Below are 15,133 nucleotides of genomic sequence, written 5' to 3'. Positions count from 1 at the left end.
ATTGCATGCTCAAGTATAGGACAGTGCTTGTGTACAATAGCCCAGACAGTTCGACTGCAAGTTACAGTTATAAAACTATACAATATGAGGTTAACACACTGAAAGCAATTTAGCTCTAAACGCAGTCGAGGAGAAATTGTTTACTTACGAAACTCATGATTGTCTTGTACTTTTCCTTGATGGTTCACGTTATGAAACTCATGATAGTCTAGTACAATATTATTAGTCCAAATGGAATTACTTCATAAGGTGTCTTAATCCCCATAGATATGTAAAATATATATAATAAAAAAGACAGCATTCAACACAACTGAAACCAAGTACATGATAATCTATCATCACACAAAAATAACTCCAGACGTAGAGAAGATAGCTACAGTGCCAACAGCGCTTCAACTTTTGCTATCTGCTCTTCCTCAGTCTTTGGAGGTGGGCTCCTGTTTGTCTGATCATAGAGGTCATGCTTCCATTTTTCTTCTTGATCACCAGAAGCCTGCTCTACGTTGCTTCTCCCACCATATGGATTGTTAAACCTGTCTCTGTCCATTCCTCCCCTACCAGGAAATCTTCCCCTTGAATCATACCCATTTCTCTGGCCATCACTCCTGTGGTCAGGAAACCCCCTTCTGAAGCCTCGATCGTCTGGCCTTAGGAAGGGTCGATGATTTCCGAATCCTCGTGCATGATAATTTCTCCTTTCTTCTCTCACTGCAGAAGTTAGCCCAGGCTGATCAAGTTTCCTTGATCTAGAATCTGGTTCTGTTACAGTGGCAGCAGATTCTTGTATCTTCATCTCCTGAAATGGTGGCCTCTTCTTGGCAAGGGGTGCTTCTTCCTCCAATTGGAAAAATCCATCATGCTTCCATGTTGAATCACCATCCTTCTTTTGCTGGTCCAGCTCAACCTTTCCTTGCAAACTGTGTCCCTCGGTCTTCTGTTTCTCTCTATCAGAGAGATGGTCCCTTTGCCTTCCATAGTCTTAGAAACAATAAATAACTTAGCATGGATAGAGGATGGAGCATAAAATAAGTGCACAAAGCATGAACTAAGAAGGTAGCTCACCACTAGCCTGGCGGTCATAGTGCCGACCACCTTGCCCAGCACTTCCACGCTCATTGTGCTGTACATAGAAGCACAGGTAGTCTAACATTGTTACAAACAGTGGGCATTTGAATCAATGTGTCATAAAAGAAGTCCCACTACATCAGGAGGAATATGTTATTTATGTAAGACAAGTGGACAAAAAATTTCTATGATTTAGCAATGACCTAACATTCTTTATGCTGAAACCTACCTCCCCACTGCATATGAAGGTTACAGTTGTTACTTGTAACCATTAATTAAAACAAGTATAGTCCTGTTAGCTAAAGCTGGCAAACCATGTCCATGAATCTAACTAATCTGTACACTATAAAACTGCAGTTCAGGAAATTAAATCACTAAAATGCAACAACAGATTCGCACATAATCACAAACAGAGCATAACTAATGAATATTTGAACTAAACATTGGGGGGGGGGGGGGGGTGAAGCTTGTACTAATTTAAGCTGATTGTCTCAAATGCCGGTTTCTACATTCTAGATATGATAACACAAATCCATTTTAAAATGAGATTATATGACAAAGCCTTTTAATCTCAAGCATGTCGGGATTGGCTAAATGAAAATGAAACCCAACAAGAGTCACATAGAAACTATACGGCACAAAACAAAATCTCCAAGTTTGAACAGTTGACCATCAACTATATAAACTAAATTACCTATGCAATTGCATGTACTTATAAAATACCGAAACATGCAGCTGATGTATCACTCATCAAACCAGCAAGAAATAATACTATCATGTCCCAAAGTCAAATTTACTAAGGCCATCGTTTCAAATAGCGCACACCCATAAAAAAACAAAGCATGCCACAATCTTAACAGGTACTCCCTCTGTCCCTAAATAAGTGTCGCTAGATTTATAGAAAATGTTAGCAACCTTTGTATCTCCAAATAAGTTTATTTTAAAAATAGATTTGACGATCTATCTAATGATACTAATTATGTACTATAAATATTAATATTTTCTTGTATATATTTGGTCACAGTTAAAAGTGAGACTCCTCGGTAAGCGAGAACGACACCTATTTAGGGACGGAGGGAATAACGTCTATCACAAAATCATCTTTACTCCAGAGCCCCTTAACAAACTCAGAAGTCCTTAACCGTAAATCTGAGTTCTGAGAATAAATTAAATATATAGAAGATATTCATATTTTTCAGAATAACAACATGGAATACTTGCAATGTTTTGAGCAGACTAAATGTCTCTACTATCAAAGGCTCAAAGCCGTATTTGTTAATAGACAAAACTCCACACAATTGCAGTAGTGACCAGGGCTGTCATAACCGGGAGGTTTGCGCTCCAGACCACCAGCAAATATTGACCCATGGATCTGCCTAATAGCACAAATCTGCCAGCTATCTAATGTGACAGCTCCATAAAATACTTGCTGTTCAGCTATCCATGATAGAGACAGCTCTGTAACACCACGAGCACAAAATGTATCCAGGCTGTGATAGTCAAAGCACACTAATTGTAGCTATGAAACAATTTGAATTCAAACAGAGAGCAGAAGTTATTGGTGACATTCCCTTTTAGTATAATACAGTAAACTGAGAAAAGACAAGAACCTGAAAGAAAGACCGAGGCCTCGATGCCTCTCTCGACTCAGAAAATCGTTTGGTTCCCCTAGGTGATCTCTCATGCCTGGTGGAGGGGCCATTCTTCACATCACTCGCTGACTTGGACTCAGCATTCGGAGGATCATCGCCCTGTGCAGTATCTCTGTCCCTCTTCTGATCATGGTCAGCCACCTCCGCAGACTCTTCATCTCGACTTCTGTAGTGAGACCTGTCCGATTCACGCCTCCTGTCATCTCTTCTTCTCCTTGGGCTAGAAAAGAGATTCAGAAAAATTGCTATCTCGTAAGAAACTGCAGGCCCAGAAAGAATCGCCGATGCCCCCCCCCCCCCCCCCCCCCCCAAAACCAGCATACTAATCCATATACCAAAACGCAGTCAGATCGGAAATCCGATGGGGGTGCAGTGGCTTGGTACCTGGGATCGTCCCTCCGCGACCTGGACGAGGAGTGGGGGCGTCTCCCGTGCGGGTCGCGCCCGTCGCGCCGGGACGCCTCGTGCGGCTCCCTCGTCGTCATCGTCTTCTCCCCTTCCGCTTCAGCCTCCAAAATTTCCTGTGCTCCGGATGGGTTAGGGTTTGTAGCTTGTGCCTGGCCCTGGAACCCTGGACCTGAAATCAGGACCAAGAGTGCTCCGGGTTGGGCCGGGGCCGAAGCCTATATCTCATCAGACGCCGTGGTCGTGACTCGTGAGCCGGTCTGGTTAGCCATCTTTAAGATTCGTGCCTTTTAGACTGGTCGGACGCGGCAGAAGGTTTCACGGCGCGTCTTCGAGCACGGAGAAATCAAAACCCAGAACCCTAGCTTCCACTGCCGCTGTTGCGCTACGCCATCGCCATGGAGACGGCTGCCGCGACCGCGAGGCCCGGCGCAGCGAGGAAGCGGCGGCGGAGCCAATCGCCGCCTTGCGAAGGGGAGGGTACGAGCGAGCTCAAGTCCGCTAGACTTCGCTTCGACGGCGACTGCGGCGCCAAGGGCGCGTGGGAACACCTCGACCTCGTCCTCTCCCTCCAGAGCAAGGAGCTGTCGCTCGAAAGGTCACCCTTATGCTTCTGTTTCGGTGAACTTTAGCTCGTGTAACCCTGTGACTAGGAATTTCGTCTATCCGGTGATGACGCTTTCATCGTCTGCTGGTTTAGTCGTCTCAACTATGGAGGATTGCGTTTTACTTGTTTACTGCCATAAATAATGCACAACATGATTTGCTTAGTTAAGTGCAAATGTGATTAATGAGATACATTTTTTTTTGAAGAAACAGGAGGGGCTTGCGCCTGAGATACAATTTTGTTGTCAGCAGCTTTTAGCTTGGCTTCATATTTGTTGATTTTGCACAATAGTCACATTGATTTATGTCGAATAATACTTTCTCTTATTACTTCCTGTGATGTCAGAAGCAGTAAGATGGGCAAATTCAACACATTATGTCTAGGAATACCCTATGGAATCTCTCTGATTCCAAACATTTTAGTGCTATTTAACTGATACTGGAATAAATTGTTTGAATCCTGTTTAGATCAACCTTATTCTAATCTTCTCATTTGTAATCTTCACCTTCATAACAACATGTTTATTCGTGCAGAAAGATTGAGCTAGCAGTTGAATTTCTAACCACACTGCCAAATGACTCGAGCCTCGGTCATAAGGTGCACAGCATTCAGCTATTGCGCCTGGTGTCATTTATCGGAAACTGGGTGCAGACTATCTTAAATTTCCCTGAGAATAGTAAAAAGATGCTACAGACTTTTGATCCAGCATTGGATAGTAGATGTTGGGCAATTTTGAGAGTTTGTGTTGAAAAGAAGCCATCCATTTCAATATCTCTGAACTTACTTAAATCACTTAGTCGTGTTGCAAGTCATGGTTTGGCAAGAGTTGATAGCAACAGGTCACATGCTGACAATGAATCTATTGAGCTCTTTGAACAAGTGTTTGACTGTATGTCATTGCTTTTCTCCTCCAACACAAGAGCTTTCTTCAATGCAGGTGTAGATTTATGGGCCTCATGTGCTATTGAGGTTATCAATCTTGCCCAGAAGGTTTCAGCAAACGAGGACGATTTCTGCCCTGTTCTTCAGAAACTTGCATATTGCCTCCTTGGGCAATTCTCAAGCTTTCTGAGATTTTACGCAAATCCGAAGAATATTTTCCATGCTTTTGTTGATAAGGTTCTAGGGCCATTGTTGGAATTGTTAGTTTTACTTAATTCACAAGCAAATTCCAGTAAGCACAAGCAATCAGGAGCAATGTTGAAAATTGTTGAAGATGTCTTGTCAAATGGACTGTTTCATCCCCAACATCTTAGTGGATATTTCGGTCTCAGCAGTTTGAATAAATCTTCTTCTGCCAAGGATATCAAAGGAAGCTACCATAGACATCTATTTCAGCGATTCAAAGGAATAAAAACGGAAAACAAGGCTGTATTGCTGGCTGGGTTTGGTTACTTGCTTCAATTGTTTGTCAGGAGAGCTAGAAATCAAAGAACTGTAGCACTGAGTGGAACAGCTTATCGGCTGCACAAAAGCAATGAGGGTTCTGAAGAACCACAACAACATAGAGAATCCCTTTTTGAAGTGTTTATTAAGTTTATGGAACCCATGGTGTTAGAGTGTAAATCGTATTCCCAAAAGGATTTTTCTGAGTTAGGGGTGACAAGGCTAGTAGAGGTCCATTGCATGCTGAAATCCATTAATGTGATGCTGATAACAGTTATTGAAGAGAAGATCTATGTTCCTACAGAGGACACATTGGAAGGATCTTACTTCAACTTTCTGCAAGATATTTACTCTGTCTTGATCTCAATATCTGAAAAGATGTACAAATTCTGGATGTCTGCTGTGCATCTAGAAGATGTAAGCATTAAGAAGATAGTACCTTTAATGTTTGCAGAGATTATTTCTGCAGTTGGCAGTTTTCTAGAAATCGAGTACAAAGTTCTGGGAGATGACCTTATGAAATTGTGGTTAATGGTTTTTGCTTTGTCTGCAATTAATACATCTTCCAAGGACATCAAACCCTGTTTCCTGCTTGCTTCAAAGATTTCAAGCCTTGCAGCCCAAGTGATTTGCACATTCAGTGAGCTTCGTCAGGTTGGTTATGTACTTTTCAGCTGTTACTTTCAGTAATTTCTCACTTGATTATTTGATAAGATTGCAAATCAGCAATGTTCTTTGTTTGGGTGGACATTTTTTTTTTGCCTCCAACCCACAGGAGAGCTGTGTATCATTATATTAAGATATGAGTCTAAGAAGATAATACAAGCGTAACAACATGCCCAATGTTTGGGTGGACTTTGTGTGCCTTTCTACATTCTGCTTGCATGCTCTTCTATTCCCATACCCTGGTCTGGTGTTTATTTTTTCTCTTTGGTTTGTAATGTAGGTATCCCGCTCGATTTTCAAGCTGTGTGATGCTGTGAGAGCATTCAGAGTTGATGGCCCTGATGGAGTACAAGGCTCATTTTCTGTGGCTTCTTTATCGTCCCAGGAATGTTTGGAATCATTGACAACATTGCTGAGTTCTGAAACATTGATGGGTGCTATTCGTACTTCAATTAAGTCGATGCCTCAAGGGCAGTCTAGTCGATGCATAGAGGAGCTTACATCAGATCTCACAGAAACATTAAAATGGATGACAGATTGCAGTTTGGAAGATGATTTAAACAAACTTGGAGATCCGTCCATTGCCAGGAAGTCTATTTTTTGTCAGAAAGCCGAACTTCTTGGCAGGCACTTGTCTGAAATATATGCTAGTGTTCTTGACTCAATAACTGTCACTGCTTCAAATAGTACACTGGTAGGAAAATCTGTTGAAAGGTTGGTAAATGCAGTCCGACCAAATTTCAGTCATTTGGTCAGAAACGAATCAAAAAATTTTAATGGATTCATTTCCTCAATTATTGGAAAATTTATATCTAAAAAACTACGTGCCAACCGGCAGAAGATCCCAAGTTTTTCCTGGATTTTTTGCCTATTCTTTCGCCTATATATATCATGTAGAAGTTTGTATCAGCAATCTATTGGCCTCATGCCTCCAGATGTAGCCACAGATGCAACAAAGTTAATGGGGAATCCATTCATTGTATGCTCAGGAAAGGAGTGGACCAATCCAGCCAATGTTGTCGGAAAGGGTTATTTTGCATTGATTGCTGAAAATTCAAACTCCCTTTTGGATGTTATTGAGAGTTTATCAGAGTCTCTCTCAAGAAATTGTGCTTCGTTTGCTCCACTTGTTTACATCTTTCATGTGATGGCTCTGCAGAGACTCAATGATCTTAACAGGCAGATTAAGGCACTTCAATTTTTGCTTGAAGATGATGCTTGGCAACTAGATAATAAGGATATAGGAAGCTCTCAACTATTAAAGGAATCTTGCAGCCTTGAGGCTGCTAAATTGACAAGTTTTATGATGAAATATGTGAAGCTATTATCTTCAGGAGAAAATGGTCCTTTTGGGTCTTACGAAGTTAGTGGTTCCTGGGATTTGAGTCTATGTTCCTTAGATGAAGTCTCTTTTCCTATAGCCACTTGGCATTTTCTGTGTGAAAACATTGACATTTGGAACTCTCATGCCTCTAAGAAGGATTTAAAGATTTTCTTCTCTAATTTGCTAAGGTTTTCTTTTACTCAAAAGATACCTTCCATGGATAAGGAGGAGAATAATGGCACTCAATCTTCATACAGAGAAATGACTTTGCATAGTATTTCTGTGGGGGTCCTTTGTGATACATTTATCTATGACCAAAAGGTATCTATCATTGTAATCCTTCTATTCCAAGAAAAGATTGCTATGTATGTTGGCAATATTGAATCTACTGTTTGATTATCAGTGTTTATTTTATATTTGACAGCTAGGGGTGTTTCACATGCCTTTTCTAATGACTTGATCAAATTTGAAATGAATATTTCTAGGTACTCTTGAAGAATTTGGCATCAAGTTTTTGTCATGCTTTGAAGAAATCGTTGTCTTTTGTTACCAACTCTGATGAAGATAATGCCCTTTTGGACACTTCACCTGATTTGATGGAGACAATAAGTAACCTGGAAAATGAGAAGTTGATTGGTACAGTTTCTGCTACTACGCATGCGCATTGCATAGAGAAACACTGGATCTGTGAGGATTTCCTTAATTTCTTCAGTGCTGTTCCTGGATTTCATGCGAATTCCAAGGCATTCATACAGCTTATAAACTATATTCTCCATCTTGAAAGGCATGTATCAAGTTTATGACTTTGCTCACTTGTGCTAGCTTTGATTCCTATGCTTTCTTCTACAAGGTCACAAAAACTTGTGGTTTACTAAAGATTCAGTCAAACCTTAAAAACTACAAACATCAATGACTATTACATTATTTAGTTTGGAGTTGTGTAAGTTAAATGTGTCGATTTGTACACAAAATACTTGCAAAATCTCTTATATATGAAGGATTTTAAGATTATATTCTAGAAGAAATTAACGGTCAAAGACACACATGAAGACCATGCAAAGTCAAAAGATTCAAGTATTTGTGAGCGGTTTTGAGTTATAAAATACCACTGTAGGGGCAACAACATAATATGCTCCATGCATTATTTTTTTCTTTAAAATGATGGAGAGTTAGAAAAAATCTTAACAAATAAATACTGGTTCCACGCCCGGTGTTAGTTTTTTTATGACATATATGCACCCGAGAAACAAAATGCTCCATACATTCTCAAGCTCTTTCAACTGAAATTTTTCTTTACAGATACTTGGCACTTTTTCAGCTCCTAGTTTACTTTTATATATGCAGCTCATTAACTAAATATTTAACTTTGACTAGCTTTTGGTCTTATGATAGAAACTGGAGTTTACACATACTCCCTCCATACCCCATAAAACAAGTCGTTTTGGACAATGGCACGGTCTCCAAAGTTTAACTTTGACTTCTTGTTTTTATAAAAATATTTATCAAAAGGTGGTATAGATATATTTTTATGAAAGTATTTTTTAAGACAAATCTATTCATATGGTTTTCATATTTTCAAACTCAACAACTTAAAAGTTATTCATGATTTATATTCCCAATGTTTGACCCAAACCTTGTCCAAAACGACTTGTTTTATGGGTATGGAGGGAGTATTGTCTAATTTGGTCAAAGTGGCAAATATTTTAGAGCAACCTGTTTGCTGTTTCCTTTTTGTGTTGTTCAGCACCATGTTTATTGATGATGGCAACAAAAACACAAGGTTAATGCTGCCATCAGTGTTCAACAAGGTGCTCTTCTGCACTCGCCTCTGGACTTTAGAACAAGAGCGAGACTAAAAGAAAGAAAGTGAAACGAGTCGAGAATCTTCTATTGGGAAGTGCACTGAACCCAACCATTTAAACCGGATCAGGAAAAGTTTTGAGTGCATATACAATACAAATCTTCACCAGCAAAACCTTTCTATCTTTGTTCATCCCACTTTTGCGCTTTCGAACTACTGGTTAGGTCATCACCTTTCTTTGATGTTTACACTGAGTTCAGCTTCAACACCCCCACTTCTGGTACGCCCTGTATCACTAGTAAAGGTAGGTCTGCTTATGTTCTTATCTGCACTTGGCAAAGCCTCATATTGCCTTGTAATATGCCCTCTAGCCGAGGTAGGGTTAGATAGAAATTGTATGTTTTATTCTTTTACCTGCCAACTGAGTGGAGTACTTCCTAAAGAGCGCCTAGCACCTTTTGTAACCTTGGCTGTCATTAACTCATTATCTCTAGTTAAAAAGGGTGGGCTCAAGTCAAATAGGAAGATGACTTAATGGCTAGCAGTGAGAATATAAAAAATAAAGGCGCTCTTTTCGCTCCAATGGAAAGAGGTTTTGCTGTGCTTATTATGAAAAACGGAACATGAATTGCTACAGGTTTCTTGAATTCCTTAATCGTTAGGCGATGGGGAAAGGTGGCAATAGCATTCCGATGCAATGCCTTAGGATCAACAAAGCACAGCAAAACCTCTGCTCTTGAATTTCTTGAATTCTTCTGCTCTGACTTGCTTTTCTATCAAGGGAAGGGCAAAAGTGAGGATTTATTTATCCCCTTGTGCATGTCTTCTGTGTCATAGCCACTCCTTTCCCTCTTTCTTTTGTGTGTTGACTGCTTTCATGACATACCAAAATTTTTGTAACACAAACATTAAGTTTGATGTTTGATTTTATTGACAATCTCTAGTTTCTATTCATCCACTGTAATCAGTAAATCAAGCTCAACTTTTCATGTGATAAATGTTATTTGCCAAAGAATAATGGAAAAGGTGTCAATGTGCGTGTTTAATATCTGAAATATTGACCATTTGGTTTATCTTTTGCTGCCCATTAATTGTTTCCTCTCCTTGCAGATTGCTGCTACTTAAATTGCTAGGTCTTCGTTGTGAATCCTGCAATCCCATAAAGTTACTGCGTTTGTTTATATGTTGTCGTAGGGCTCTGATAAATCTCATCTTAAAATTCGGGAAAGAGTGCCCAGAGGCAAAGCAATACTTGGCCTTTTCAGAGAAAAATGGTAACTCATATTCCCTGGTTTGGTTTTTGAGATCTGTTCAGGAAATTGTTGGTTCGTCACATAAGATATTTGACGAGTTTACTGATGAGGTGAATAGGTTGATGTTCTCCTTGTTAGATAAGACATCAGAATTATTTTCTACACTAGCTAGTGTGAATTCATCAGTTTACTTGTTTGATTTAAAGAAACAAATTGAATCTTCCCTGGATGGTAGCCCTGTTGAAAGGGAGACTTCAGACTATAATGATCAGACATTTGATATAGTAGATTTATCAGCCTTGGAGGGTGTCAAAAATATGGCCGAACTGTTACAGAAGACTGCAACCGGGATACCTGTTACCATAAAGGACGGGAAGTGTGTTATCAAATTAGAAGACTGCCGTAACGTTGTATGCTGGAAAAGATTGTCATGCACCATGTCTTGCATAGGCGGATTCTTGCAGGGACTTAATTCAGCACTAGAAAGTGCATTCAACGATCATCCAATAGCCAGCTCAGAGGACAAGAAAATGTTACTTCAGTATTGTTCAAGATTTAGCAGTTGTATTTCTAAGTTTGGGGCCTTTGTAGATATTTGCGTTCATGTCTTGTTTATGGATAACAAGGATTCTGCCTCTAGAGGTTTAGTTTCTGTTCGTCTTCCACAAGAGCTGGATTGTGTGAATGGTTTTCTGAATATTGAAGCAGTCATGGATGAATTAACCAAGTGTGAAAGTCGTGGAGTTGATCTGTCTAAGATACAGTATATGGAAAATGTTCTTCTGGAAAACCTGTTGAAAGGCGAATGCCCACTCATATCATTCACTTTGAGAGAGGTATACAATATATCTGCTGCTATTGTTAAGCTGCATGGTTACCTATCCTTTCCAAGTGATGTTTCTAGGCAGACTTGCAGCCCCGTCAAACAGCTTTCATTGGGTACCATGCTTGGGACAGCTTTCATCACTCTACAGAAAGTTGCAGATTTGTCTAGCTGGCCCCACATGTCTTGTCTTGTATGGATTGATGGTGTATTAAGATATCTTGAAGTCTTAGGAAGTGCATTTACATTGCCTGAGCTCAATATCTCAATAGAATTGTATACTCAGATAGTAAGTGCCCTATTGAGGGCTATTGGAAAATGCATCTTACTTCAACGGAAGAATGCAACTCTTCCTACTCATGAGATTGGCTCAAGCACGAAAACACTGCAATTACAGAATGCATCTGGTTATGCTTTTCCAAAAGATTTCATTGATATGCAGAATAGATTAAATTCATTGAAATCAAGGCTTCGACTGGTACTTGGAAAATTTGTCAATATTGCATCAAACACACATCTAAATGCAGCTCTACAAGTAATTGAAAGGGCATTGGTTGGAGTGAATCAGTGCAGTCATTCAATATACGAAGTTTACACTGGAAATCCTGATGGTGGGACAGTTTCTTCTGATGTTGCTGCTGGGATCGACTGCCTCTATCTAATTCTTGATTTTGTACCAGGTTAGTGGCCAGATTTTTCTATTAGTTATACTAGAAGCATACTCCACATGTTGCTGCGAGACTTTATTAAAAATAAAAGCGTTGCATGTATTAGTTATTAGACCTACATGTTCTTGCATCAATTCTAGTCAAAATTGGGCATGACAACGAAAGAATTCAGTAAAAAAACTAAAATAATTAGGATCGACTTATAAGATGATGAAATGGCAAAACAGATAACATTATATGAATGTTGTATATTTTTTATATATTGAAAGTAGTAACTGCACTTAGTGGACGTGATGTGGATGGCTTGCGTTGATAGGTTGAAAGTTAGTGGAATGACATGGCATCACTGGGAGATGATGTGGATAGTAAATGAGAAATGATGTGGATGGCTTGCATGTTGAGATAGAACTTGTAGTGGAGTTTGAAAATATAAGATATATAGATTAGCAGTTGGTTCTTGCTTCATAGCTATATGTTCCTATGCCAAGCTGTCGAGTGCTCCCCTTGCAAATACATGTTAGCGTAAAATTTGTGCCAGTAAAACTTTAGGCTTGAGCAGCGGCATTAAAAATGGATTCAGATTGTATGGACGAAATTGTATATGTCCTCTAATCAACATCACGTTTTCATATACATGAATATGTCGTAGTGCAGTGGAAAAATGTTTGATCCACACTTCCATTTATATTTTGGTACTCACTTGATATTCTGGTGCCTAATGCTGGTGCCTGTCAATAATCAGTACCAGACGTTCCACAATTTACTGCTTTTCTAACTGGCCTATGCAGATTTTAGCATATCATTACATGAACTAGTTGATGCTGTTTAGGAACCTTGATCTAAACTTCTAAAATTCTTATACGATGATGAGTATTAGTGTGTGAAGGAGCAAACATTTATTGTCTGTTGCTTCTATGTTTGTGGGGTTTACATGATTGGAAAGCCTGGTTTGAGAAAAGATGAATTTTGACTATTCTTCAACCCATATTGCAGGAAAAAAGCGTGTTTTTAAGAGAACTGTCCCTGGCCTAGTTGGTGCTTTATTCAACATTGTACTGCACCTTCAGACTCCACATATTTTCTACACTCGGAAGCTGCCGCCTCATTGTACTGTGTTCCATCCAGATGCTGGAGCTGCTGTTCTAATGTGTGTGGAGGTTATCACTTCATTTGTGGGAAGGCATTCTTTTCAAATTGATGCATCCCATGTTTCCCAGTGCCTGCATGTTCCTCTGACACTCTTCAAAGGGTTTAAACATCTTCTAGCAAAATATTGCAACCAAAGTGTAGGTCACCATGCAGATCATGTTGAATATATTCTTGATAGACAATTTTCAGTTGATATCTATGCTGCATGTTGCAAATTATTATGCACTACTCTTCGGCACCAACAACGGTAGAGACTTTGACTCTCTTCTTCTTCTCTGTGATTTTGTGTTCTTTGCATTCGGTCTCCATATCATAACTCCCCCCTCCTTTCCGTGTAGTGAGATTGGGCATTGTGTGGCACTCCTGGAGGATTCAGTAAGCATACTGCTCAGTTGTTTGGAGTCCACTGATTCAAAGATGGTTAACATGGCTGGATATTTTGCCTGGAATATGGAGGAGGCACTAAAATGCGCTTCCTTTTTCAGAAGGATCTATGAAGAGGTTAGTGATGGTTATGTTTTTTAATTTGAAATGATATAAACATTACTTTGATAGTGTGACATGTCTGGCCTTAAGGTTGGACTCTGTGTTTCTGTGTGGTCTGCTGTATCCTGTTTCTGATGAAATATTTTGGCATCGTTAAGCTATCTTCCCGGAAAATGATGGTAATAATAGGTTTTTTTTTTGACTGAAAACCGTGGAGCAAAACTAATAGTAGGCTTTGTACTGACTACCAAGATATTTGCTGTGACAAGAGTTTGGCTAAGTCAAAATTAATGACACAACAAAGAAATGCCAATGCAACTGAGGCATGCATATTTATGTTTGATGTACCTACAAAAACTAATATACTTTTCTCCTATTGTGTGGCCGATGCAGATGCGCCAGCAGAGAGAAACCCTAGGAAAACATGCCATGCACTTTCTTGCTGGTTATATTTCCATGTTTTCTGGGCAGGGTTCTTTTCAGACAGGGATAACACGGTATGTTCTACTTAAGATTTCAAGTCAAGCTGTTCATTATGTGCTTTTGTTTCAGCAGACTTGCTCTTCTGACATGGCAGAGAAATTGATGAGGCGCTGAGACCTGGTGTATATTCCCTGATTGATATATGCGAGGAAAGTGATTTTCAACAGCTCCACACATACCTGGGTGGTCCGTAACCCTTATTAACCTGCTCGAAAATTTTTACTTCTGAACACCCAACCTCTTAGATAACTCTTTTTTTTTTCCTTTGTCTTTCCAGAGGGCCCATGCCGAACCACTCTTGCTGATCTGGTGCGTGACTATAAATTACACTTCCAGTATCAGGGCAAGATCTAAGCCAGCCTGTTCTATATTTTTGAACAACTGGCGTTTCCCCCATCATGGCTGGATAGAAAATCTATGGAGTACCATCTTCTGGACGATCTTGTGTTTTGGGTAAACTAATTTTGGCTTAATGGCTGCCCACTGACTTTTGATCAAGGAGACATGGTGGCTAGTAAGGGTTTCCGGTCAAACCTTATAGATTAGAATGTGAATCCAAGCCAAACAAACTAATTGATTCTGTTTTCTCTACTCACAGATTTAAGGTTTGTGAAATCAACTTCACATGTGGAAGGACCAAGGCAATCCATAAGATCCATAGCTGCCCAGTGCTATTCTGCAAATCAACCTGGTAATATGAAGCAGATGTTGACATTTAATTTCAGGGGAATGTATGACATGCGTGCTTACACTTGATTAAAGTGATATTGAAGCCGGATCACCTCAATATAATTCCTTTTCCTGGTACTTAACAACAGTAACAATAATAGGAAGGTTATGACTAGTGGTGTTTGGCTACCTTATAAGATTTACTGATTAAAACATTGTAATGCTAAAACTTGAGTATATCACAACTGACAAAAGAGAATTACCTAGTGTCCTGGTGAAGTTCTGCTGGTTCCACCTGCTTCTAATGCAATCCAGAATGATATTTATCACTCAGAAGTCAGAATCTAGCCCCCTACCTCTGTTTTGCCTGTTTTCTTTTTGCAGTTTCTATTCACAGTTTCACAGACCCACAAAAGTCTTTTACTCTCTCCGTCCCAAAGAGAATGTAAATCTCACTTTTTGAGTTAGAGGAGTCAAACGAATTTAAATTTGACCAGTTATATACAAAAGTACTAATATTTATTATGCGTGATAAGTATTCATGTATGATTAGATTGTGGAATATTTTTTGTAATAAATCTAATTGGAGAGACAAATGTTGATACTATTTTTAGAAATCTAGTCAAACTTGAGAATGTTTGAGTTATCAAAAATTTAGATTTATATTCTTTTTGGGATGGAGGGAGTAGAATGGAA

General features: G+C 39.4%; 2 protein-coding genes across 3 annotated transcripts; one reads left to right on the top strand and one right to left on the bottom strand.

Annotated features, from left to right (window-relative positions):
- LOC8054232 (pre-mRNA-splicing factor cwc25) lies at positions 160-3,316 on the bottom strand. The gene is made up of 4 exons (XM_002465635.2): positions 3,102-3,316; positions 2,676-2,937; positions 1,063-1,120; positions 160-978 (listed from the first exon to the last, which is right to left on the bottom strand). The coding sequence occupies exons 1-4, from the start codon at positions 3,200-3,202 to the stop codon at positions 374-376; spliced, it is 1,026 nt and encodes a 341-aa protein (XP_002465680.1). The 5' UTR covers positions 3,203-3,316; the 3' UTR covers positions 160-373.
- On the top strand, positions 3,389-14,770 carry LOC8054231. 2 transcript variants are annotated; one of them, XM_002468272.2, is made up of 11 exons: positions 3,389-3,720; positions 4,263-5,769; positions 6,062-7,426; positions 7,591-7,889; positions 10,017-11,662; positions 12,644-13,046; positions 13,138-13,300; positions 13,679-13,782; positions 13,863-13,954; positions 14,046-14,221; positions 14,367-14,770. In XM_002468272.2, the coding sequence occupies exons 1-10, from the start codon at positions 3,521-3,523 to the stop codon at positions 14,120-14,122; spliced, it is 5,856 nt and encodes a 1,951-aa protein (XP_002468317.2). In that variant the 5' UTR covers positions 3,389-3,520; the 3' UTR covers positions 14,123-14,221; positions 14,367-14,770. The 2 variants fall into 2 exon arrangements, with proteins under 2 accessions (XP_002468317.2, XP_021307662.1); XM_021451987.1 differs by having other exon boundaries at positions 14,046-14,282.

The sequence above is a fragment of the Sorghum bicolor genome, chromosome 1 (genome assembly GCF_000003195.3).
Source record: "Sorghum bicolor cultivar BTx623 chromosome 1, Sorghum_bicolor_NCBIv3, whole genome shotgun sequence".
Taxonomy (NCBI): Eukaryota; Viridiplantae; Streptophyta; class Magnoliopsida; order Poales; family Poaceae; genus Sorghum; species Sorghum bicolor.
The sequence above is the reverse complement of the archived record's forward strand: the minus strand, read 5'-3'. Positions and strand labels throughout refer to the sequence as shown.

Coding starts and splice junctions, on each gene's coding strand:
- LOC8054231 (XM_002468272.2), top strand. CDS start 3,521: ATGGAGACGGCTGCCGCGACCGCGAGGCCCGGCGCAGCGAGGAAGCGG. Junction 7,427..7,590: donor CATTTATCTATGACCAAAAG/GTATCTATCATT, acceptor GAATATTTCTAG/GTACTCTTGAAGAATTTGGC. Junction 13,955..14,045: donor GCTCCACACATACCTGGGTG/GTCCGTAACCCT, acceptor TTGTCTTTCCAG/AGGGCCCATGCCGAACCACT.
- LOC8054232 (XM_002465635.2), bottom strand. CDS start 3,202: ATGACGACGAGGGAGCCGCACGAGGCGTCCCGGCGCGACGGGCGCGAC. Junction 2,938..3,101: donor TCGCGGAGGGACGATCCCAG/GTACCAAGCCAC, acceptor TCTCTTTTCTAG/CCCAAGGAGAAGAAGAGATG. Junction 979..1,062: donor CTATGACCGCCAGGCTAGTG/GTGAGCTACCTT, acceptor ATTGTTTCTAAG/ACTATGGAAGGCAAAGGGAC.